This window comes from Mytilus edulis, chromosome 4 (assembly GCF_963676685.1).
Source record: "Mytilus edulis chromosome 4, xbMytEdul2.2, whole genome shotgun sequence".
NCBI lineage: Eukaryota > Metazoa > Mollusca > Bivalvia > Mytilida > Mytilidae > Mytilus > Mytilus edulis.
Genome location: NC_092347.1, coordinates 80829464 through 80854274, shown reverse-complemented (window position 1 = coordinate 80854274; position 24811 = coordinate 80829464). Strand labels below are relative to the sequence as shown.

Genomic DNA, 24811 nt, shown 5'->3' with positions numbered 1-24811 from the left:
ATCCGAATAAAGACAATTTGTTACGAATAGCAATCTACGAAAATTACATTTTTTTCGAACTCTCAAGTTACTAAATTTCTTTCGAATGATTACCGAAATAATCATAGATTTATAACCTATCTTTTTTGTTGTTGTTAAATTATTACTAGATATTAAGTGTCAGACATGAACAACAAAAGGTTTTTTTTTTTATCTATACGTTATAGAGTAGTTTTATAACACTCGTTGTAAGTAATTAAAAAAACACCAGAAAGTTCAGTGACTTTAAGATCGTTCTAACAATTTTATTGATGTATCGTCAAGATGTTAAGAAAATTGCAGGTTTCGATGTAACTTATTTATGAGCCGTAATATTGGACAACAATGACCTTGCTTTTCAATGATTAATGAGGTGGCAAATTATTCCAGATTGTGTTTTCTGCTGACTTCTTTATTGTATGAAAATTATTTCCAAGGTATTGTAATGAAGAAAATGACAGTTACATGATTGCTGATTGTTGAATGTGAAATAACGTGTTTATTGATGTTGAGAATAAAAGAAGGTTCTGTAAGGCTTAGCAACCGAAATAAAGGGCGAAAAATCATAAAAAAAGGGTTTGTTGGGAACTGGACATACATTTTTCCTTGCGACGGACCATCAGATAAATGTTGTTAATGTTCTTTTTAGCACAGAGAGGTGGCTCATTTAAAGTCACCAATCGAATATTGCTACTTATTGTAAAACATCCGACTTAGTGAAACGGACAATATACTTGAGCAGTTTCTAGTTTTAGTTTGGTTCATCTACATACAAAATAAAAGAGTTTAATTCCATTTTAAAAAATAAATTGATTAATAATCCTGTAATTCTACTCTAGTAATTCGAATATTTAAATGAAAACAAATATCTTTACTTTAACATACAACAATCAGTAAAGCGAAGTAATATGTTACTCATCAAACTGTTTCAACAGTATGGAAGTTTTGCTAAAGGAGGTGATTAAATCCATAATGTGCCATTATAAAGCAAAAACGGCCAAAGTTGCACTACTTATTACTAGTTATAAAAAATATTGCGAAGACTTAAAGACTTATTCTATGAGCCATATTTGTTTAGTATAGAAAGAGATTTTTCTATCCATTGATGCATTTTATATATTGATACAGCATTTTTCTCTCTTAAAATATAAATAAATATTGGCTAAAGTCGATTACAGCTCAGTGCATTGTTACATTTAATAAAAAAGAAATTGAAAAAATATTTAGCATTTATACATCAGTCTGATATTTTTCCTTTGAATTAACTGTATACCGCAATCTTGGATTGTAAAATATATCATTACACTATTGGTCTAAATCTTCGCTTTAATCGTCAACTATTTAGACTAATTGGCAGTTAATGTGTAATTCGTTTTAAATTATTAAGTTATTTATTGCAATATTTAGACTGTTTTAACAAATACAAAATGTTTTTTTTTTGTTCGATTCAATTTTTCAACTTAGCTTTATAAGCGGAAATAGCTCGTACAGCAAACATTTTATTCTGGAATTTTCATTTATTTTTAATTGTAGCTAGATACAGTATCTGTGATTAATTTTCTTAAAGCATGTTAGAAACCCTATCTTCTCATAATCATTTTAAAAATGTTATGTCCCCATTTCCATTCTCAATTTTATCTCTTTAATCTTATTTATTAACAAAAAAAGGTTTTTTCATGAATAATCTATACAAAATTGGGAAAGTTTGGACAACTTTAGCTTGAAAAACCCATACTTTTGAATATTTAAATAAAGGCCTTGAAAAATAATTGTTCTGGAAAAGTTTTAGAAAATTCTATCTGAGGAATTGTGAAGTGATGATCCACCCTAAGTGGCACATGGTTAAGCGTAACGTTGAACTAGTCGATATGAATAAAAGACGAAATTGGATACAAGTAAATAAGAACTTAACCCAACTACAAAAATAACATCATAACACATACAGAGTAACATTATTCTTCAACAACAAAAAAGTGTCCATATAAAAGGTAAAACTCTGAATCGTCAAAGTCTATAAAAGATGAGAATAAATTTAACAGAAAAAGCTAAAGATGTGCCATTAATGCCTAATTCATTCGCCAAACAACGAAACAGATTAAGATTTGACATTCATTGCATGGGATGGATTCCATTTACACCTTTTTTTTGCAATATAATGTGTGGTCTGATGAAGAAAAGGTATTGAGTTTATTTTTTTATTGCGAGATGATGACGGGATAATTAAGGGTGATGTATTTGATGACAGATTTTGCATATAACTGTAGCTTACATATTAATTAAGCTGTAAAATGAGTAATCTGATAAGGTTTTTGATATGCACATGCAACTGCATGAAACAACTAAGAAAATAACTATAATTCATAATGACATATTGTACCCAAAGACAGAAATCTTAACGTGACATACTCAGTACACACTCAAAGACCTTACGCAAGGTAACAAAAAAAAAAAACCAACTCGTTAGATCACACTTATACAGAGGAAAGACATGCACAACTAATTCATGTTTTTTTTTCAGTGGAAAATATTTAACGATCAAACAAAAAATGTTATTACAAAACATTGACATCGACATGCACCGTATGTGTCCGCAAAAAATAGCAAAATCAGTTATGTATAATTAGCTATAAAATTCCTGACAACATGGGAAATAATCCAAAAGAGAACACCAATAACCTGGTTTACGCAAGCTGACGACTGTATGTTTACCTTTGGATGGTCCTAGTTTTTTACCGTGTTGTTTGGAGATTACATCTTTCTATTTATGGTAAAGCTAAGTTTTTGCTAGAACAAAAGTCGTTTGTATTATCAACCTATAAAATCGGATTGGTGAACGTAACTTGTATTAATAAGGGAAAATGAAGACGGTGATGTATCACATTAAATAGTCTAAAAGGCACCCCTATATATTTCATTACGAGACTAAATGTATAAAAATGTATGTCATTTGTCATTAATAGTCAATTGTATCACCTTTCATATTGGATTACTTGGGTTAAATCGTCAATTCTATATTTACACAACAATTAAATTGATTCAGCTTATATAAATGGAGAATAAAAATAAGAATCAGCAATATAAACAGCAAATAAGGTTTGTAATTTTTGTTAAAATGATTAGTTTTTCATAGACAAAAAAATTTATTATGATACAGTTAAGTATAATTTTTTAAATAAATTTAAATAGATGCAATTTGTGAAAAGGACAAGACTCTCTAATATATATTTTTCTAGCCTACCTGTCTCTATCCGTGTTTGTGAAGACTTTGTATGACAAATATGTACCTGTATATCATAGTATTATTGCTAAACACATGCTGAACCTTTGGTGAAGAAACAAGGATTACTTTTAAACAATATATTATTATTACATCATTTCACCTTCAAGTACTGCATCATTGACATCTATTCTTATTTTCTTCAGAAACAAAGTACAACATGCTGGAAAAAATGATAGCAATTATTTATAAAACTACAGTTAAACATTGAAACAAGTTCTGTGTTAATCTATACATGTATTGCTGTTCAAAATTTATTACAGCTAATTTCCTAATGCTTACAAAGTAAAACTTTGATTTTCTTGCTTGCTTTGTTTGTATAATTGTTTATACAAGCTTTATAAATAAGAATGACATCTTTAAACAATTTATATTGGCATAGTTAAACCTATATATCATATTTGAATTTAATTGGGTGTTATCCTTATGAGTGTACAATATACAAACAAAGCAAGCAGGCTAACCAAAATTTTATTCTACATGCATTAAGAAATTAGCTGTAATATTGCATACCAATTATTCATATGTTAAAGTAAAAGGTAATAAACCATACACAGATTTTATTTGCAACAGAGTACTCATCTGTTTTCTATCATTATACAATTTTGTTTTCAATATTTTTTTTGGGGGGAAGCCGGTTATTTACAGTTTCAAACCATTGTTAAAAGATATTCATTATTTAGGATGTTTTAAAAACCTGATCAAATCTCAGAGATGGGGAGGAGGGATATAGAATTCACATTTAATCTTGGGGGAGGGGGTGGGGAGCTTGATATTAAATGCAAATCAAATATTTATATTCACAACAATGGTGTTATGAAAATAGGAGTTTTAAAGTTTTGACAATTTTACAGCTAAAGTACTGTTTTGAAATCAATAACAAATAATTCATAAATTGTAAAAATAATAGATTTAACCATGAACACATCATTTAAGAAGCTTAATAGGGTTTACCAAACAAAGAATAATTAATATAAGCAAATTATTGAATTAAAAAATAAATATGAACATAATAATTGGAGATACATTTTGTAAATAAGCACACATAATTGATCATAATTAAAATAGAGAATAATGGGATGCAAAAGTAAGAAGAATAACTGTGGAAAACAAAATAAGGTAAAACAATCAGAGGCGGATTTAGGGGAAGCCCAGGGGGCCGCCCCCCCCTTTTTAGGAAAAAAAATAGTTGCTTGTCTAGGGAATCACTGAAGCTTGACTGAAGCGGGCCCCACTCTTAGGTCAGTCAGTGGGCCCCACTCTGGATCTGCCACTGACAAGATAGATTATAAATCGCAGAATGAAGGACAAACATTAAAAAGAAATCAAATTACTACAGAAATCTACATTTTGATTATAAAATCATTTTCCTTAGAATTGTACAGAATAAGTATTTGTTTTAGAAAATGTGTAAAAAGTAAATAATACATAAAAATTAGAGGACCCCAATTCTTACACTCATGAAAGTCATGAAAGGAGGTACATTGTAAATTATATATCTGTTTTGAAACTAAATAAATGTTTGCATTGTCTTAGTAATTGAGAATGTTTAACAAATAATCAATGATGAATGATAATTATGAAAATCTAAATATTACATAAACTAATCCAAACTATAAAAGGGGGAAAGGGGGGGGGGGGGGGGGCATGACAATTTCATTTTATTTTCATTACTCACATTCTTGTCTAGTTAATAAGATGAATAAAATCCTTTTCCCTCGGTCCACTACTTGCTAGTTTAAGGCTAGTTCTGTAAGGTAACGACTTGAGTCCAGAATCCTTGATGTGGTCAATATCTGGATGAAAACTTTTTGTTGGCATAACATGCGACGTGCACAATTTGAATTGTTTTTTCTTCTTCATTTAATTGAAATACAATATTGATGTGAAGATCTAGAGCTACTGATGGTTTAAGACCATTCTCAGAAAAAATAGCAAACATTTGGTACATGTATGTACTGCCTGTGTTTCACTGTTTCAGTGTTTGGCAAGAGGTTCATCAAATGAGTTTATCACAATCCACAAACTTTAGAGAGAAATTGCACTCCATAGTACTATCTACCTTGAAATATCTTATTTTTACCAACATTATAATGGTTTTATCAGTGTCTGCATTTCGTCTGCACTTTATTTTGGGCATTAATCCTTGTACTTCCTGTTGTTTCTTTATGTTTTCAATGAAGAAGAACAATAAAGGGGAGATAATTCATAGACACATAGTTGATTTCTTCAAGTTTTCAATCCACATTTTTTTTCTTAAATCAAAAAACACATCCCTGAATTTTTTTTTAATTTTTAAATGGGGGGTTTATCTTTATGATTTTGACAATCTTTTCAAAAAACTATCTTAGAAATTTTTTCAAAGCTTCAATGAATTTTGGTGAAATCTGGTTTTCATTTAGATGTCAGAATCACCCCCTTCTCCAATAGAAAATAAGCATATGTACGCAATTGTCAGCCAAATATGTAATATATTTTTAAAAAGACAAAGGTAACAGCTTTGAGATGTGACAAGTGTCTGCATCAATTACTGTCAGGATAACGGGAAAATAAGCATTGATATTTAGGATTTTTTTTAGAATTTTCATTGAAAAAAAAGCCCAAAATCAAAATGGCCGCCATTTCCATAGTAACAAAGCCCAAAATCAATTTTTAAAGTGTTAGTAGTTAAGTATATTAGTTATGTAGTATGTGTACAAAGAATGGTAAAAATCTGTGACATAGGTGTGAACACTAATTTTGGTCCTTACAGAGAATGGCTCTTAAAAGTCCAACTAACATCGATTTTTCCAGTATATTTTGTAAACCATAGGTTACAAATGTCTGTTATATACATTTTACAATGTAAGAGTTGTTTTTGTTCCAGAAGTAACATTTTAGTAAAAAGAAGTAAAAACTATCGTTTTTAATTGTAAACCAAATTACCATGACTACCTTATGGAATTACATTGGGAGTCCATACAAACTGAATGTTTCTTGCTAAATGTGAAATAAGTTTATTTGTGAGCAAAAAGAAAACGCATGGTATTAGAATCCAGTGTAAGAAGTAAAGTACAACAGTCGAGAATTCTGCAAAGTCTTTTAAGTTAAAACCTTTTTTTGATTAAAACCCATTGTAATTTCTATCTCACTTAAAACCTTTTTTTTTAGGAATAGAATCATATTCAAAACAGTGTAGCTGTGGCCATTGATTGACAACCTTAAATTATCCCATTAACTGGGGCAGATTATGTGAACGTTTGTCTGTAACAACCGCTGCTCACTATGTACTTGTTAAAGGCACTTAAACTGTGGGGTCACAAAAGGTTCTCAACACCTAAATAAAGAAATTAGAAAAACTAATCAGGAATAACACGATGTTTTGATTTATATCAATAATATAAATCAAAACATAAAGTTATTCCTGATTAATTTTTCAAACTATTTTAATATTAAAGGCGTTAAGAACCTTTGGTGACCCCACAGTTTAAATTCAATTATAAGAAAGTAGTGAGCAGTTGTCGTTGCAGACACACGTTCACCTAATCTGCCCCAGTCAATGGGATACTTTAAGGTTGTCAATCAATGGCCACAGCTACACTGTTTTGAATATGATTCTAAGAACATGTGCAGTCATTTATGTTTTTACCAGCAAACAACATTTTGCTGTTTGTGCAGCTCGTATCAAAAACTGTTTTGATTTCTTTGGAAAGCTACATGGCTGTCTTACAATCTGTGTTATAGTAATTCTAAACTATAAGTATCGCTAAATAAATTGTGTGGTCATAATTATAAATCCGGTGATGATGAATACGTAGTTAGTAGCTGATAGTTCTGAATTATAACATAATGTATGCCTGTATCCAGTCAGGATTATGACAGTTGTAATCATTTTATTTGATGTGTTTGAGATTTTGATTTTGTCATTTAATTAGGGACTTTCCGGATTTTTTATTGTTGCAGTTCGGTATTTTTGTTATTTTACTTTCCAAATAACAGACTATAGCTACAAAATGGCATGCCAGGAACGGATCAAACTGACTGTTTCAACAAATATATCTGCAATGAAGATTCTTATGAATTTTAAAAGAATTAAAAAGAGAAGTTTAGCATCAAAACCCTCTTAAATAATTGAAGCTTTGCAACATCTGCTGTGAAACAATATAAGTTTTTATTCAATGTAAATAATGAGAAAATTATGCCAACTGAATTTAGGATTACTATGAACAATAAGAAAATTTATTATTTTGAACCCCTGTTGTTCGTTTAGCATTATAGCTAACACAATTTTGATAACAATTTGCAATCAGTGATTTTGATATGTGGCAAGAGCTTCTAAATTATGCAGTTAAAGCACAACAATTCGAATAACAAAAAGTACCATGACAAAAAGACTGACAAAAGTTTACTATATCACAACACAGAAAACTAAAACATCTGATACAAATCGAGTGATGACCTCCGTTGCTGGTCTGTCAGCTGTTGTAATTGTGTCAAGAAAGTAGGTCTTCCCACATCAAAGCATAGATACATCCAATTAAGTGTTAAATTTGGCGAAAAATGAGACTGCACGCAGTGCTTTAAGTTTTAGATGTCAGTGTTCAAGCTAGCAAGGTGTGACTTTAATGATAGTCATAGATAAAATACCTAGTGGACTGTCAATAAGTAGAAGAAAAAATAAATAAATGGAAGTATGAATGTCGTCAACGAATTTACATTCCTTGAAAAAAAAATCGCATGTAGTAATGCACTTATTCATTTGGTAGATCAGCCACTCTCTTCGCAAAAATTAAACGAGTAAAATTGATAGTAAGTTATACTGAAATGTTTATGAGTATGTTTGTTCTTAAGATTTTGTGTGAAAAGAGCCGCAGTTAAGGTTATTTGCAAGAACCTTCAAGTTGTTGAAAATCGTAAAATATTATGTTAATAGTAGTTCATATTTATAATTTGACTGAAGTAATGAAATTAATGTAATACGGGTTTGCAATACACACACGAATAACCTTCGGCTTGAACGTTTGCGTCTCTGTAAGAATAGAAAAAAATGATTTTACTATTTAACTATTTAGAGTGTAAGCATAATTAATCTCTATGGTTTGTATGTTTTGCACTTCTTGTTTGTTTGTCTGCCCATCTACCCAGCTGTCTCTCAATTATCTCGTATGTGCAATGTCAAAAATATTTGCATGTTTCTGCAACTTTCACACATTTTGATCAAATCAGCAATTTTTAAAGTAAATATTGATAAAACGATGTTTTAGATAATCTGGACGACGTACTGTGTTTTATCTACAAAAAAAACAACCCATACAACTAGTTTTCTTGAAAATGAGGAATTCTTTATCAAGCATTTCTTTCAACGTTCAAGGAAAACAGATCATGTCCCAGTTTAGCTTACTGATGCGTAGAATAAGAATGGCAACACTTTTTACAAGACTATTCCAGATTTATCCGTTTCAAATCCAGCGTGTTCCACTAACCTATAACAACTAAATTTGCGCTTTTCAAACGTCTAGATCCACATAGCATAATAAAATAATTCCGACCATTCCCTCTTCTAAAGAATGTCCAATATCGATACTTACTGAGAACTATTTTGTGTGCTGTTGAAGAGAGATACTGAAAATGGTAAAGGCTTCAGTCTTGTAATGACTGCTACATAGGCTTACATGCCAAACAGCTGGTCTTAGTAACCCAGAAGTCAAAACTATTTTGTCTGCATTTGTTTGCTGTTTTTACTAGGACGCACCAGTTCCAATAAACATGATATCCCTTCACTTTCCTGGTTCTATATCCCCCAAAAAGTGCAAGGTTTTTAAATATATGTTTTAATTCAGCCTTAACTTTTAATCAAACAAAATAAATTGGATCCAGAAAAAAGGGAGTTGTAATACAAGACTGAAACCTAAAGCAAGATGGAGTTGTGATTGTAACCTAGATGCAAGACAAACTCAAATGGTTTATTTTACCTTTTTTCTTATTAAAACATGACTTAAATGATTAAAGATCAGTCTACCTTCATTGGTTTTTTTACAGTACAAAACTATTATAAGTCCGGTATCTTTAATAAAATTCTCCTAATCAGAACGTTCCAGTGGGTCGCACTAAAGTCTAGATGCAAGTGTATTTTTCAATGGCCCATTTAAAACAACAGCGACCTAAAACAACAAGTTGTATGGTTTGAACGAATACACAAACTGAATTATGCTCTTTTGATCTACTTTTAAAATCAATGCATTCACTTTAGATGGATAATCAAGTTATCTCTACTTATTCTCAAAACGAGACGTAGGAACAAATTTGATATAAAAACGTGTCAATCCGATAAGAAATATATAAATGAGTTACAATTCTGTGGATGAACAATAATCAATCATGATCTGTTTTATCAATACAAATGAGACGACAATTTTTACTGGTTCGGTTCGACACTAGTATATATATAAGCACAGGACAGGATCATACGCACATAAAACTGGTTCAATTACACATATTAAGTACCTGTACCAAATCAGGTTACAATGAGAATATGTTCTTTTTAATTTTGTCGTTGTTTGTTCGTCGAGGAATCGTATGGTGTTGGTTTGTGTTGTACTGTCAAATATCAGAGATGCCTGCTATACATTTTTATGTATTGTTTTGAAGAGGATCAATATAAATGTTTAATAAACAAACTCTTCAATTATAAGAATTTGAAGGCACTTTATTTGTCAATATTAAAAAAGACGTATTTTGCTTGAAAACGACTAGCATACTGATTTCGCATTGTGGCCTGTATCTATTAACGTTTTAACAACATATTAGGAGACGAATGACTTTATCTTCTATAAAAAACATTTCTATCCTTTTTTTTTCGAAAAATTTCCAGTTGCATTGACAGTAGTTTTCTTACATTTTGTTCTTATTTTGTGGTGTTACATACCTGTCCAAGGTGAGTGTACTATTGAGTACTCACAAAACATTTAAACAGTTTAAGTTTTGTATTCCATGATCATTTTCATTGATGTTTTAAAAAAAGAATGTGATCTACGTTGGTTCTAAGCTGACTATACAGTACAAGTTATGATCATTGTTAAAGGCCGTACTATGACCCTTAGCTGTTTAAATCCTTGTTTCTTTCTTATTGTTTTTTATATTAAAGTTGTCTAATATGCAAACATAAAACACTATCTAATTCAATATTAAGGTAATATACGAGAACATTTTTCCTAATTGTACAATAACATCAGTATTTATTATTCTTTCACAATATTTCCTTTGAGTTTAATTAGCATACAGTGTGTGTACATCACATTCATTTTTTACTTTATTCGGTTTTAATATTCATATTAGTTATATTATAAATAAAATGTATTAATTTAATTCGAGAAAAACATATATAATATTCGAACCTAATTTATTTACAAAGTTCTTTTGATATACGTTTCCCTCGTTTGATTCTAGAGAAAAGCAATGTGATTGATGACGATTTATGATTTACATTTTCAATCTTGTTAAATGAAACTTATATTTTACTCAAGTTCAACTAATTAAAATTGAATTAAGAAGACGCAACTGGTTTTTCAATTTCTTTTGATTGAGAAGGTGTTGTTTGATGTGTTTAGATTTGGGAGTTGTCTTGGTTTTTTGTAATAGTTTGATCAATGTAAGACGGTGAACTATTCCCGACGCAGTTATCTAGCGTTTTGTCTGTTGCAACAACATTTCTACTAGCATAAAGTAATACAAATGTAGTCATTATCATCAGTGAGAAAGTCATTATTTAGGGCTCTCTTTCAATACAATGTGGATATGATTTAACTCAATAACGCCCTCTGTGAGCATATGGATACATTGCAGTTTACTAAATATAATTTATACTTCTTTATGTTGAAGTGATATCAGTGAGATATATCAGACTAGAAAAAACTAAACCAGATGATCTGGAAAACGAAAAGTGAACAAAGTATAATGCAAACTCTAAATCATCCTCATTCGGATGAATTCATCCATTTTACTATTGTAGAAATTTAAACGTTACAAAATATAAACGATACAACCACATTGTTATTAACCACATTAAATATTGATATAGCAAAGTTTCACCACTTAGAATCGCTTGAAATGACACATTACAGTTTCATGTTCAATCTATAGTTAATGGAAGATGTACAGATTTGCACAACATATAAGGAGACGACGAATCATACTTATATCGTTAAAAGAATAACAACAAACGTATAATGAAATTTGCATATGTTGAAACAGTAACCTCTTCTTTAGTCAGGACGATGATGATTATGATGTATTGGCGTTTAACGTCAAGTGATAATTACTACGTTAATGTTAGAACAATAACGTTATATTGATGTGTATCTCTTCTTGTACAAGACCAACACAACGAGCCGGACTATAGCCGAGCCCAACTAAAAGTACGCAGGAAGACATGTAACCCTAATTGCATAGACACGGTCCTAACTCTAGCACACTATTGCCGTAAGCTTTATTGTCTGGTTGACCCGGGAGACAAACTGACAAAAATAAAAATAACATAACATTAGTGAAAAAAAGAGGCACACTATGATCGAAATTCAATTAGACGAAATGACAAACAGAAACTTAAAAAATCGTGTATGAAGTCAATTGTCCTGTACTGACCAACAAAAACTAATAGTTGTTAAGACAGAGCAATTATGACAAGCGACGAAATGACAATCATAATACATGATATTCATTGTATTAATTTCGAACTTACAACTTTCTGTATAAAACTGTATAGATATGCGATTGAGGCGCATGTTAATACGATTTCTTTTATAAAATAAAGATGTATCGTAAGCTTTGAAAGAAAGCTGTATTAGAGTTTTCCTGAAAATTGTGATTAAATGCAAAAACCATTTGAAATACGCATACTACGAGGCAAAAATAAAATGACTATGGGAAGTCCGGAGTATGACAATTGACGTCCCGTTTGTTGATATAGTCAACCCTTTTGATTTTGTCAGGTTTTATAAACTTCCCACATTTTATATTTACCATGAAGATCGGTACTTTGTTAAAACTAATTGTACAAATTAATAGTACAATATCTGAAATGAAAGTATTATAATCCTGGTACCTTTGATAACTAATTATACAGATGTACACTACATACTAAGATTTAAAAAAAGCCTACAAACCAAAAGACCTAAACGGAATACTTGTAATTTATCTGTCTGAGGCTCAGGTCTGAGGATATTTGAGACGACATTCAAAGAAATATAGAAGAAAACGATTTCAAAAGGATGCACAGAGAAGAAATATTATTAAGTTATTTAGGTTTGATTTTACTTGATGTTAAGTTGAAGTTTATAAAATAGTTTGACGCCCTTTATGGTAGATATTATCAGTGCAATCTATATTATCCGCTATAAAGTTATGATTTCACTGAAGAGTAATCCGGTTATAACGATTATAGATATTTTGACAATATCACAAAGTAAAATATGCAGTGATTTAAATTTTATATGAAAATCCTATGGTACAAATGCATCAATCAGACGTGACTTGCAACTTAAATGTCAATTTAACCATTTAAAGCCTGGAATAAGTTAGAACTAACTAACATGACCTCGAAGCGTATCATTAAATAACTTCATAATAGTTATGTTTCAAGTCATTTTGGTGGGAGTTGCTGAACGATTGTTCAAAAATTTGTGATAGCGGCCATAATTAATTTGGAAGATGATATCAACGAAACTACATATTTTCTTTACCTATCCATGTAAAGATAAATCAAAAGCTATCCAGTTAAGGAAAGGCACTGTTGGGAAGTTAATATAAGCTCGAAAAATACTTTCGCTGTCACATTGATGAATATTTTCATGCATATTTAAAAGGAAAAACGGTAAACATTTTTTTTTTATTATAAGTCTTATGTAGACAAAACATCAATTTTTTGTTGTATCAAATTATAAGCCTGGTATCTCTGATAACTATCATACAAGTTGCTCGTAGAGCGAATGTCAATCTGTTTTCTTAATGCTGATCATCGGATAGCCAATCAGATAAAAAAAACCCACTAAAACTACCTTTTTGTACAGACTTATCAACAAAAACTGAATGAAATACAACGTTTGTTAGTTGATATGTTAAAAAAAGTAAAAGACACCAAAAGGACAATGAAATGCACACGTCACATGCAAAGGTATGCCCGTAGGCTTTACATATAATATATATCTACTGTTAATAAACTCATCATATATACCATGATTAAAATTCTATATATACGCCAGACGCGCGCTTCGCCCACAAAAGACTCATCAGCGACGCTCGAATCAAAAAATGTTTAAAAGGCCAAATAAAGTACGAAGTTGAAGAGTATTGAGGACCAAACATGCCTTAAAGTTAAAAGACAGTATATATAAAGGCAACAGTAGTATACCGCTGTTCAAAACTCATAAATCCATGGACAAAAAACAAAATTGGGGTAACAAACTAAAACCGAGGGAAACGCATTAAATATAAGAGGAGAACAACGACATAACACTAAAATGTAACACACATAGACAAAATCCCACGAGAATAACAAATATAACATATATATATAACATCAAAACCAAATACATGAATTTGGGATAGACAAGTACCGTGACACGTCTTATCGCAATGTGAATTTACACTCAAAAATAAGAGAAAACAATTGACACAACGTTATAATGTAATACACACAGAAACGAAATATAATATAACAATGGCCATATTCCTGACTTGGTACAGGGCATTTTTTAAGGAAAGCATATACAGTTCGTCGCAATAATAATTACGAACTAAATTGATTTCAAGGAAGATCCGTAATTTATTTAAGCCATATGCAGGTGGAATGTTGATATAGTAAACCAATATTTGTTCAAAATGATATAAAAGTCAACACTTTATAAGCGTATATACGACAATTATGAGATAGCACCAAATTGGTAAAACATATAAAGTGAAATGGAGGTTATTTGTCGTTTTGGACGTTCGTCATTTAGAATCTAAATACTTTAAATCTACCTTACTTCACCTGAAGTTCTTACTATACATTTAATTAATCCTTTCTTTGTTTCTTGTTTGGAAGGTCATGGTTAATATAGAAGTGCTTTAATCTTGTTTAAGGAAGGTTGAAAATGTCATTCTCAGACCATATTGTACAGTTTTAAATCCTGAACTTTAAATGAAATATTCAATTTGATTGTTTTAGTCTTTTAGTCTTTTAAAATTTTAAATCTGGAACTCTATGAGTAGGTTAGCATTTTATGTTATTGTTTATCTTGAATTATGCTGCATGTGCAGTTTCTACAAAGAAAATATGCCAGTGATCGTCGTTTCAAAGTACGAATATACGTCAATTTAAAGTGGATATTCGTTCAATTACCACAATGCACTTCTAGAAAGAAAACTTTTCCAGAAAATCACTTTGATGATAAATTATAAAATAAGATTTACTCTAAATATCTTCCAGAGATTAAAGTACAAGTTAATATACAATTTTATTCATGTCTAAAAGGATACAGCATGTTTATCATAGATTTTGTCTGTGTTATTTTATCTTAACTTTTATTATAAATTGACAAATATCAACATGCATTTTATCTGTCTAGTAATCCGAATACTTCGCCACTTATACTTTGTGATTAACTGATAAAGCACAGTATGCATAGTTAATATCGTCGTGGTGTAAATATATAATTGCTTATAAAACATGTATATGCAGAATTTCAAAGCCTATGAGAGTGAGCATCTTTATTTTACGAAAAATATTTTTTAAACATGCATCTCAATTAATATCATATTTTATGCAGTTTCATGCAATAAGTTGTTTATTGAAAATTTATATAATATTGTATATTAAGTGTTTTAATCCTAATTTTGCCAGGGTGTCATAAATGTTGTTTTTTGAAAACCTTTCGTTTTGGGTCTGCAATGGACGATATATTTTAAACACACAGTTATATAAATGTGTTGCATGATGCGTACGATTACGATTTCTGTGTTGTATTTGTAGATTGTTCGTCGTTTCGTTTATTTTGTTTTTAGGTTGGATTAGTTTGTTTTTCTTTGAATGATTTTTTTGAATTTCTTCTATTGAATCTTATCTGTCGCTTTCTAAAAAATAATAAAACCCTGGTCACGTCAAACAAAATATTTGAAAATTAGTTAGGTAAAGTTGGAGGGTTGAATTGAAATCTCATTAAACATGTTTAACTCCGTCGCATGTCCAAAGTTTTGAACCTCTGGAATTTGTAAAAACATAGCCGTATTTGATCTTCAGTGCTGTACAACTTTGCACTTTTTTTCACTTTCGATCTTTTATATCTGGGCGTCACTGGTAAGTCTTGTGTGGACGAGGCGGGTTTTTGGCGTAATGAATTTAAACCTTATGTTTTTTGTTATCCATTAATCATGTGTGTCTTTGTCTAATACGTTCTCCTATTGATTTGTATTGTAGTCCAGTAATATTATGTTGTCTTTTCAATGTTATATTTAACATAGCCATTAAAGAGCGAGGTTTGGCATGCCAAAAACCAGGTTCAACCCACCATTTTTTCCGTTAAAAATGTCCTGTACCAAGTCAGGAATATGGCCATTGTTATATTATTGTTCGTTTCTGTGTGTGTTACATTTTAACGTTGCGTCGTTTGTTTTCTCTTATTTTTGAGTGTAATTTCACATTGCGATAAGACGTGTCACGGTACTTGTCTATCCCAAATTCATGTATTTGGTTTTGATGTTATATTTGTTATTCTCGTGGAATTTTGTCTGATGCTTGGTCCGTTTCTGTGTGTGTTACATTTTAGTGTTGTGTCGTTGTTCTCCTCTTATATTTAATGCGTTTCCCTCGGTTTTAGTTTGTTACCCCGATTTTGTTTTTTGTCCATGGATTTATGAGTTTTGAACAGCGGTATACTACTGTTGCCTTTATTTAATCTTATGATGTTTTATATTCACGTCTGGTTTGTTTTTCTTTTCTGATTATCATACAGAAAATCGGAAATACACAATAAATTATTTTAACTGTAGTCTTAAAAGTTAGTATTTATATTTTTCTATTTTTTTTTATATTGCTGCTTATTTTATTTTCGCTTTTAAAAGGGCACTAGCTACGATATTAAAAATCTAAAGTATTTGTTTTTGTTAAATCATTGATGAAAGTGAAATAGTAAAATAATAATTCGCTTATAGCAGCCAGTATGGTCAATTTTGTCAAATTAAGCAAAGAAACATTGATGATGAATTATTCACTTGCAAGTAAATAATTCGACCTCATTGAATCCGTATTCATGTGAACTTCAATTTAACTCCTTAGCTAGAGACGTACAACGCATGTATTGTGCGTGTTAAGTTATGTAAAGGAAAAGAATGTCAAAATTGAAAGCGAAACAAAGGTTAATAATTTGATTGACTGATTCAATACACAAAAAGTCATTCTTATACAGGTAAAAACGAGTTGAACATATATTCTTGATCTGTAATATGAAATAAAAACAGACATAGAAATATCCAATAGCACGATTTTGCGCTCTATTAATATTGATATCTATGTTTATATCGCTTATATGACCATCGGAGGTATTGGGAGGTCAATTCGATAGTTAATAAATGGCGTCGTCAAGACTAAATACACACGAAACGAGGCCACATATTATCGACCCTTTGTCAAGTAAATTGTTTATTTAAGATTTTTTTATAATTTGGATAAATGTTTTACATGATTAGGAATCAAATATGACTATTTTAGTCAAATTGGATATTTGATTCTTTTTTTTACATATAGATGTAGAAATAAATCTTAATTTTATTTGTCTGATTACGTCTGTCTATCAATTAAAATATTAATACAGTATACACCAGCTGATTTGATCATTAAGAAGCGTACTGTGCAGTTTATTTATTTATTTAGAGTGCGTAACGTTATCATTGACCTTTAATCCTTTCCATATTGAATTGAAAGAAAGCCCTCAATAATGATACTCTCTCTGATGATAATTACAACTTTTGTTTTGATTTATGACAGCTTTAATTCTATAATAATAGTCGGACAAACCTAGATTATTACGTTAATAAAACTACAAAAAATATTAATTTATATAACCTGACCTGTAACGGGCAAAACTATATTAGAATTGAACTGTTGTACATGCGGACCTCGACCACTCCTCCTCAACCTGACATGGTACGGGCACAAAATATGGTGTAAAAAAATGTAATACATGCGCACTACACCCACTCCTCCACTTTACCTTTATATAACCTTACTTCGTACGTACACAAACTATGGTGGAATTTAAACTAGTTGTACATGAGCACCATGCCCACTCCTCCTCTTTACTTTTATATAACGTGACTGAGTACGGACACAAACAATGGTGGAATGTAAACTAGTTGTACATGAACACCTCGCCCTCTACTCCTGTGTATTTATTAACCAGAAAACGGTAAAGTTAATGATAATCGTCAAACTGAATGATGACTTTTATGCACCGAACTAAAATATTACTTATTAATGTTTTACGTATCAGATTGACAGCTGTTAAATTTCTTATTTGCACCCGTGGGATATTAATTTTAAAAAATAACTATGAAAACTTAATAATCTATCTAGAATAAACGAATAGATCTAAAAATTAGGCCAAACAAGTACAATTGTGTCTACAATTTTTTGTACGCTGATTTTTTTAATCATGATTGTAGGAAGGCCTTATCCCTTTCTCAGGAGACCAAGTACTTTGAACTTTTCTTTCATTAACAGCGAGAGTTCTCCCATTCAGTTTGTTACGAATTCTTTTATTTATACTTTTATCATAATATTATACCTAATCAGAAATGTATTTTCTTAAGATATAGTTATGAACTAGATGTATGTGTGATCAAATCATCAGATTACATCGTTTTCATATCTATTGATGTGAAAACTCTAAGATCTTCCCACAAATTTTCATAGAATAATTCGTTTAATCGATGAATATTTTTCACATTCTGACAATCCAAGAATTCAAATTTAAAAAAACATGTATTGATTGATTGAACGAATAAAACATCAATAACTAATCACAATTGTATCTAAATATTGAATCAATATTAGAGTATACCCAGCTAATGAATTATTTTAATGTTGAACAAATTATTGAATAAAACATTTCGGGAACATGCCATATGTTGTTCAAACTTATTAGTTCGACCTTACCATATGGAGATCAAGATTGGCAATTATACTTTGCAACAAAATGAAGATCAATAAGACATTGTCATTATGATCAATAACATCAAGCAGATCTTGTCATATGCTTATCAAGATTATTCTTAAGACTTGTCAAATGCTGATCTTAAGTGTATTTACTTTAACTTTCCGGTAACAATTCAGGAATGCAGCAATTGATATCAAATAGTACGTTTCTGCATATGTTTTCGTTTTTTTTCGTTGCAGTTCAGTATTTCTGTTATTTCGTTGTTTTCCTCTTATAGTTGACGTGTTCCCTCGGTTTAAGTTTTTTCAAGAACCTGAATTTGTTTTCCCTTAACCAATTTATGACTATTTAACAGCGGTATACTACTGTTGCCATTATTTACCAATTGTATATTGCCCTATGAATATTTCACACCATGTAAGACAAGTTATCGATTTTGCAGGAACCATTTTTGGTGAGGTTCCTGTTGCTGTCGTTAGTTACCTGTTGTGCATATGACTGTCTTTTCATTTTATCTAATACAATACTTTAAAAGAATAACAAGAGTCTATAATATTTGACAATTAAAAAAACACACCAGACATTTACATCCGACTTCTACGAGAAAAAGGACGTATTAAAACAACAAAAAAAACATGGTTCAGCTAACCTGACTTGGTACGTGCACATATTTTTGGAATTTAACTAGTTGTTCGTGTGCACCTCGCCCTCTACTCCTCTTTGCCTATATAAACCATCAAACGGTTAAGTTATTTTCATCGTCACATTTGCATGACTATAACCGAGTGATGACTTTTTTGCACCGAACTGAAATATTACTTTTTTATGTTTTCTAATGCATATTAGATTTGCACCCTCGAGATATTTGAAAGATAAAAAAGAAATTTATAATCTATGTAAAGTGAGCGAATAGATTTTAGAATTAGGCCAAACATTTTTATGCACTATATCAGTTGAAACCATACGTCTCGTAGCTTATTTACAATTTTGTTTTTTTAATCATCATTGTTAGATGGCCTTATCACTTTCTCATGAGACCAAACCTTTAAACTTTTCTTTCATTAACAGTTCTCCCATTCAGTTTGTTAGGAATTATTTTACTATAAATGTTATCATAATCATCTTAAAATATAATTATCAACGAGATGTATGTTTAATCTTATCATATTTAATCTTTTTCATATTTATTGATGTTAAAACTCGGCGATCTACTCACAAATATTTGTACAATAATTAACATTTTGAAAAATATTCATCGATTAAAAACAATTTTTTTTACTTATCACGGTACTTGTAACTGATCAAAATTGAATTCACTTGAAGTTTACCGAGCCAATGCAGTACCTTAATATTGAATACAACATTGAATACAATATTGCAAGACCTAGCAATTCGTTGATTAAACTTATCGATTCGACATTTCAATGTGAAGATTAAGATTGGCAAATAGACTTTGTAACTTGCTAATTACAATTATGAATAAGACATTGGCATAACGATCAATATCATCAACCAGAAGTAGTCATATGCTCATAATGATGATTAATAAGTCTTGCCAAATGCTGAACTAGATTATATTTGTTTTCCTAAAATGTCCGGTACCAACTCAGGAATATGACAGTTGTTACATGTTTTGTATGTTGGCGTTTGTTTTGGTTGCAGTTTAGTATTTCTGTTGTTCCTATGTTTTTCTCTCATAGTTGTTCCCTCTGTGTAGGTTTTTAAAGAACCCGGATTTGTTTTCGCTTAATCGATTTATGACTATTGAAAAGCGATAAACTACTGTTGCCTTTATTTACCAACAAGATCTTGCTTTATGAATATCGTATACCATGTAAGACAAGCGATCAATCATGCAGGAACCGTTTTTTGATTAGGTTCTGGCTGCTTTTATTAGTTTCCTTGGTATTCAGTGTTTCGTTTCATTTTATCCATAGTGTTGTTTGTTATTTTTCGACGTTTGATGTCCATTGGTCGGTTGGTATCTTCTCTTTTAATCAATCCAAAATAATATAACTTCTACAATTCGTATCAACGCATAAAACAATTTCATAAAATAATCTCACTGTTTTCCGTTTACAGCTAAAACACAGAGTTTCTGTGGTTTTGAAGATGATAAAGTATGTGGGTTCACACAGGAAGAAGAAAATGATGATTTTGACTGGCTTAGAAACGTTGGAAGGACACCATCCAGTGGAACAGGACCTGAAATGGATCATACATGTGCTGAAAAGAAAAGCGGTAAGAATGGTTTTCTGTTCTGATATATAATTTTGATGATATGAATAAAGCTGTTTGCATGAAATGTCATAAATATATTGCATTAGATATCCTATAAATATTGCGCGTACTATTTATTTTGAATAAATAACATGTCTAGAATAAACTTCAACATGAATTCTGGAGAGGTCAAAATGTTTTGGATAAAAAATACCACAAAAAGGATGAACCGAACCACTAAATTATTTTACAATATTTCCAAAGATAGATTCAACCTTAGTAATCAGTCATCTGGTTAGCTTATACTATTAACATTGTCTTATTCGTTCAAAATATACCAATACAAGACTCCATCTTAAAAGTTGTTAGAATGTAGCGATGGTACATATTTAATTTTTTAATGTGGTTACTTGTTTCAGGTCATTATATGTTCGTTGAAGCCTCTGGTAAAAATGACGGAAAGAAAGCCATAATGATATCTCCAAAATATAGAGGACTGAAGTCTCAGTGTTTTTCGTTTTACTATCATATGTATGGGGAACATTGTGGAACACTTAATGTCTACACAACAGTAAGTCGAATTTATGTTTCGCCTAGATTTTTGTTTGTTATTCGATACATAAATATGGTCACTACATTTGTGATTTACGAATGGTATTCATATTATTTATTTTCAAATATCTAACTCGTAAGTTTTATATTTCCTTATCTGTCACGTACCCTACTAGATGCACATTTTGTAAGCAAATTTGAAGTTTTCTGCCTTGAAACTAGAAGTACAAAGCAAGATTCAATGGTTACTTAAATTTCATCCTTCATCTCTAAACAAATCTTAAAACATACAGCAACGTTTGAGAATGCATTGCTGTATATAAGCATCACATGATACGATGTAGGCATATACATATGCAAATTTAATTAATTAATCAATTTTATTTTAACTAACAAAAAAAGCTGAATACTTTCGTTGAAATCTTGTTTTAAAATTACATACTCCGAAGTGGTATTGCGGGTATGGAAAATGAGAGGAGAAAGATACCAAAAGAACATTTTAAACTTCGAACTTTAAAAGTCGAAAATAAACTGAAAACATCAGGGCTATAAGAAAATGAAAAACAGACAAACAACAGTTCAAAACACAACATCGATAACAAAAGACTGACAACACGTACCAGACGAAAAACTGGGAGTGATCGCAGGTGATCAGAAAGGATATGTTTTTCCCTGCTCAACGTGTGACACCCGTCACATAAATTTAATAGAAAAGCCATCAGCTGCATATATGTGTTATATATACACAAAGTAATATCACATACACAAAGGAGCAGCTGTGGTGTCCAGGAAATTAAATAGGCCTGAGTATTGTTAGCCTGTATTTACCTTTAGAACAAATGGATAAGATGGATAAAAGAGGAGGATGTTGGTGTTAATAAAACCAACTAGTATAACCCCACCATTTTTTATCTCAATATCTGAAATATGTGTTGGTCATGGTTTTATTTGTAGGTGTAGTCAGATGCTTGTGACTAGTGATGTCTATAGTAATGTTTAGTTTTGTGATTCTCTTTGTACTTTTTAATACGTATACTTTTACTTTTATCTTTCTATTTCAGACTGACTTCGAAACTGAATTAAATTCTGTATGGCGAGCATATGGAAACCAAGGAAACGTTTGGATTAAGTCAACATTGGAAATACCAAAAGCTTTAGCAAGAACAGGATATCGGGTGAGAAATTTAACAACTAGGCATTTATTAAAATGAAGAATTACGTCTTGGGAAATTAATATGCTTTGATCAAATACTACAAACTATTTTCTATCCAATCGAATTTGAGATGAAGGATACAACAGATACAGTTAGATGTGCCTCATATCTGAACTTACATCTAGAAATGGACAATGAGGGTCGATTGAAAACAAAGCTTTACGTCAAAAGAGATGATATTAGCTTCCAAATTGTTAACTTTCTATTTCTATAACGCAACATTTCAGAAGTACCAGCTTACGGGGTATATATATCTCAGTTGACACGATATTCAAGGGCTTGTATTTCCTATCATGATTTCCTTGTGATAGATGATTGCTACTGACAAGGAAGCTAACCCTTTCGAAGCACTTTAGATCAGCACAGTTTTTTGGTGGGGTTCATGTTGCTCAGTCTTTAGTTTTGTTTGTCTGTTGGTCCTTTTACTTGTTTAGCCATGGCGTTACCATTTTATTTTCAACTTCTGAGTTTGAATGATATTCAAGTAGTATGCAAAAAGATTGTTTAATGTGTTCATGACACATTGCTTTTGTTTGAATAATTCCATGTTCGAATTTGTTATCTATTTCATATTCACTTCTCTATGTCGTGAGCGATAAAATTATAAATCAATCCTTGCAAAAATAATAAAATACTAGTAAGCAATCCAATAAGTTCAAGTGGAGCATATGTACATGGATCAGATTAGATGGTTGGGCCTAAGAATTTAAGGATCATTGCCTGTTGAACTCATACATTCTATTTACCTCCTTAAATAAAAGATACAACTGAAATAGCTTGGTCTGTTTCATATCGTGCCCTTAAAATTTTATGAGGACATATTATTCTCTCATTCAGGGCGTTAGCTAGGAGAAGAACAAGTTATGTTTACCATGGCGTGAATATGCACACAAAATAATCGGAAAATACAAAGCGAAAAATAAGATAAATATTGTTTGTCTGTTGGTCCTTTTACTTGTTTAGCCATGGCGTTACCATTTTATTTTCAACTTATGAGTTTGAATGATATTCAAGTAGTATGCAAAAAGATTGTTTAATGTGTTCATGACACATTGCTTTTGTTTGAATAATTCCATGTTCGAATTTGTTATCTATTTCATATTCACTTCTCTATGTCGTGAGCGATAAAATTATAAATCAATCCTTGCAAAAATAATAAAATACAAGTAAGCAATCCAATAAGTTCAAGTGGAGCATATGTACATGGATCAGATTAGATGGTTGGGCCTAAGAATTTAAGGATCATTGCCTGTTGAACTCATACATTCTATTTACCTCCTTAAATAAAAGATACAACTGATATAGCTTGGTCTGTTTCATATCATACCCTTAAAATTTTATGAGGACATATTATTCTCTCATTCAGGGCGTTAGCTAGGAGAAGAACAAGTTATGTTTACCATGGCGTGAATATGCACACAAAATTATCGGAAAATACAAAGCGAAAAATAAGATAAATACAATTTTAATACGTACATGTTTAGATTATTTAACTATATGGTCATGTATTTAGATCTCATACACCAGCCTTCCCTTAAATGTATAGAAACCATATAATTAAGCAATTTATGCATTCAATAACTATTATAATAAACTATTTTACTATCTACAGGTATATCGGTCTTCATCTGATAGTGGACGTTCTGTGTGGTCAAGTTTCAACCATATAACTTTACTTCTAACTTTGAAGTTATAATACATACATACCCTAAGGATTTATAACTCACAAACACATATCGTTGTTTGAAACCTATTCGTTGAAATACACCTACATACGTTGTTTATGGGTGTCGCGAAAAAAGAAAGATGCAATCAGTATATTTCATTTGACCCGTCTCGAAATAAAAAAAGATTTTGCACGTTTTTTTTTCATTCATAAATTAAGACAAGTAATGATTACTTATTCAGATTTTTTAGCATTATATAAGTCGTGTGAATTTTTAAATTTAACAATAAAACAGCGTTTAATAAAGAATTCTGGCAAGTTGATTGATGGTTGTGGGATTTAAAGTTTCTAAAGCTCCCACTACAATACAGACATAATGAAATATAGGTATCAAACATAGATGTAATAAAAAGCATAAAAGATATATAGACCTTAATGTGGATCTACTATTGGTAACTCTTATAACCTTCCTTAAATCGATTCGAGTTTTGATAAGTTTTGAGACAAAGCCCTCCCCCTAAAAAAAAACTATTAATAGAATTAATGGTTCTATTTTTTTCTGCACCAGATGCGCATTTTGTAAATAAATCTTTTCAGCGATGCCCGAGGCCAAACTATTTTCATAGTCAAAGCTGACTAAAAATAAAGAGCTTGGAAAACAAACCGGACAAAAAGTAAAACAAATGTCGGGCAACTA

At 30.8% G+C, this 24811-nt stretch overlaps 1 protein-coding gene across 1 annotated transcript in view; it reads left to right on the top strand.

Annotated features, from left to right (window-relative positions):
- Nucleotides 1-24811, top strand: part of LOC139520681 (uncharacterized) — a 42272-nt gene that overhangs the window by 11526 nt on the left and 5935 nt on the right. The window contains exons 2-4 of the mRNA XM_071313548.1: nt 20545-20703; nt 21102-21253; nt 22296-22409. Of these exons, the coding sequence (XP_071169649.1) occupies nt 20545-20703; nt 21102-21253; nt 22296-22409 (425 nt within the window). The remainder of the gene's footprint in view (nt 1-20544; nt 20704-21101; nt 21254-22295; nt 22410-24811) is intronic.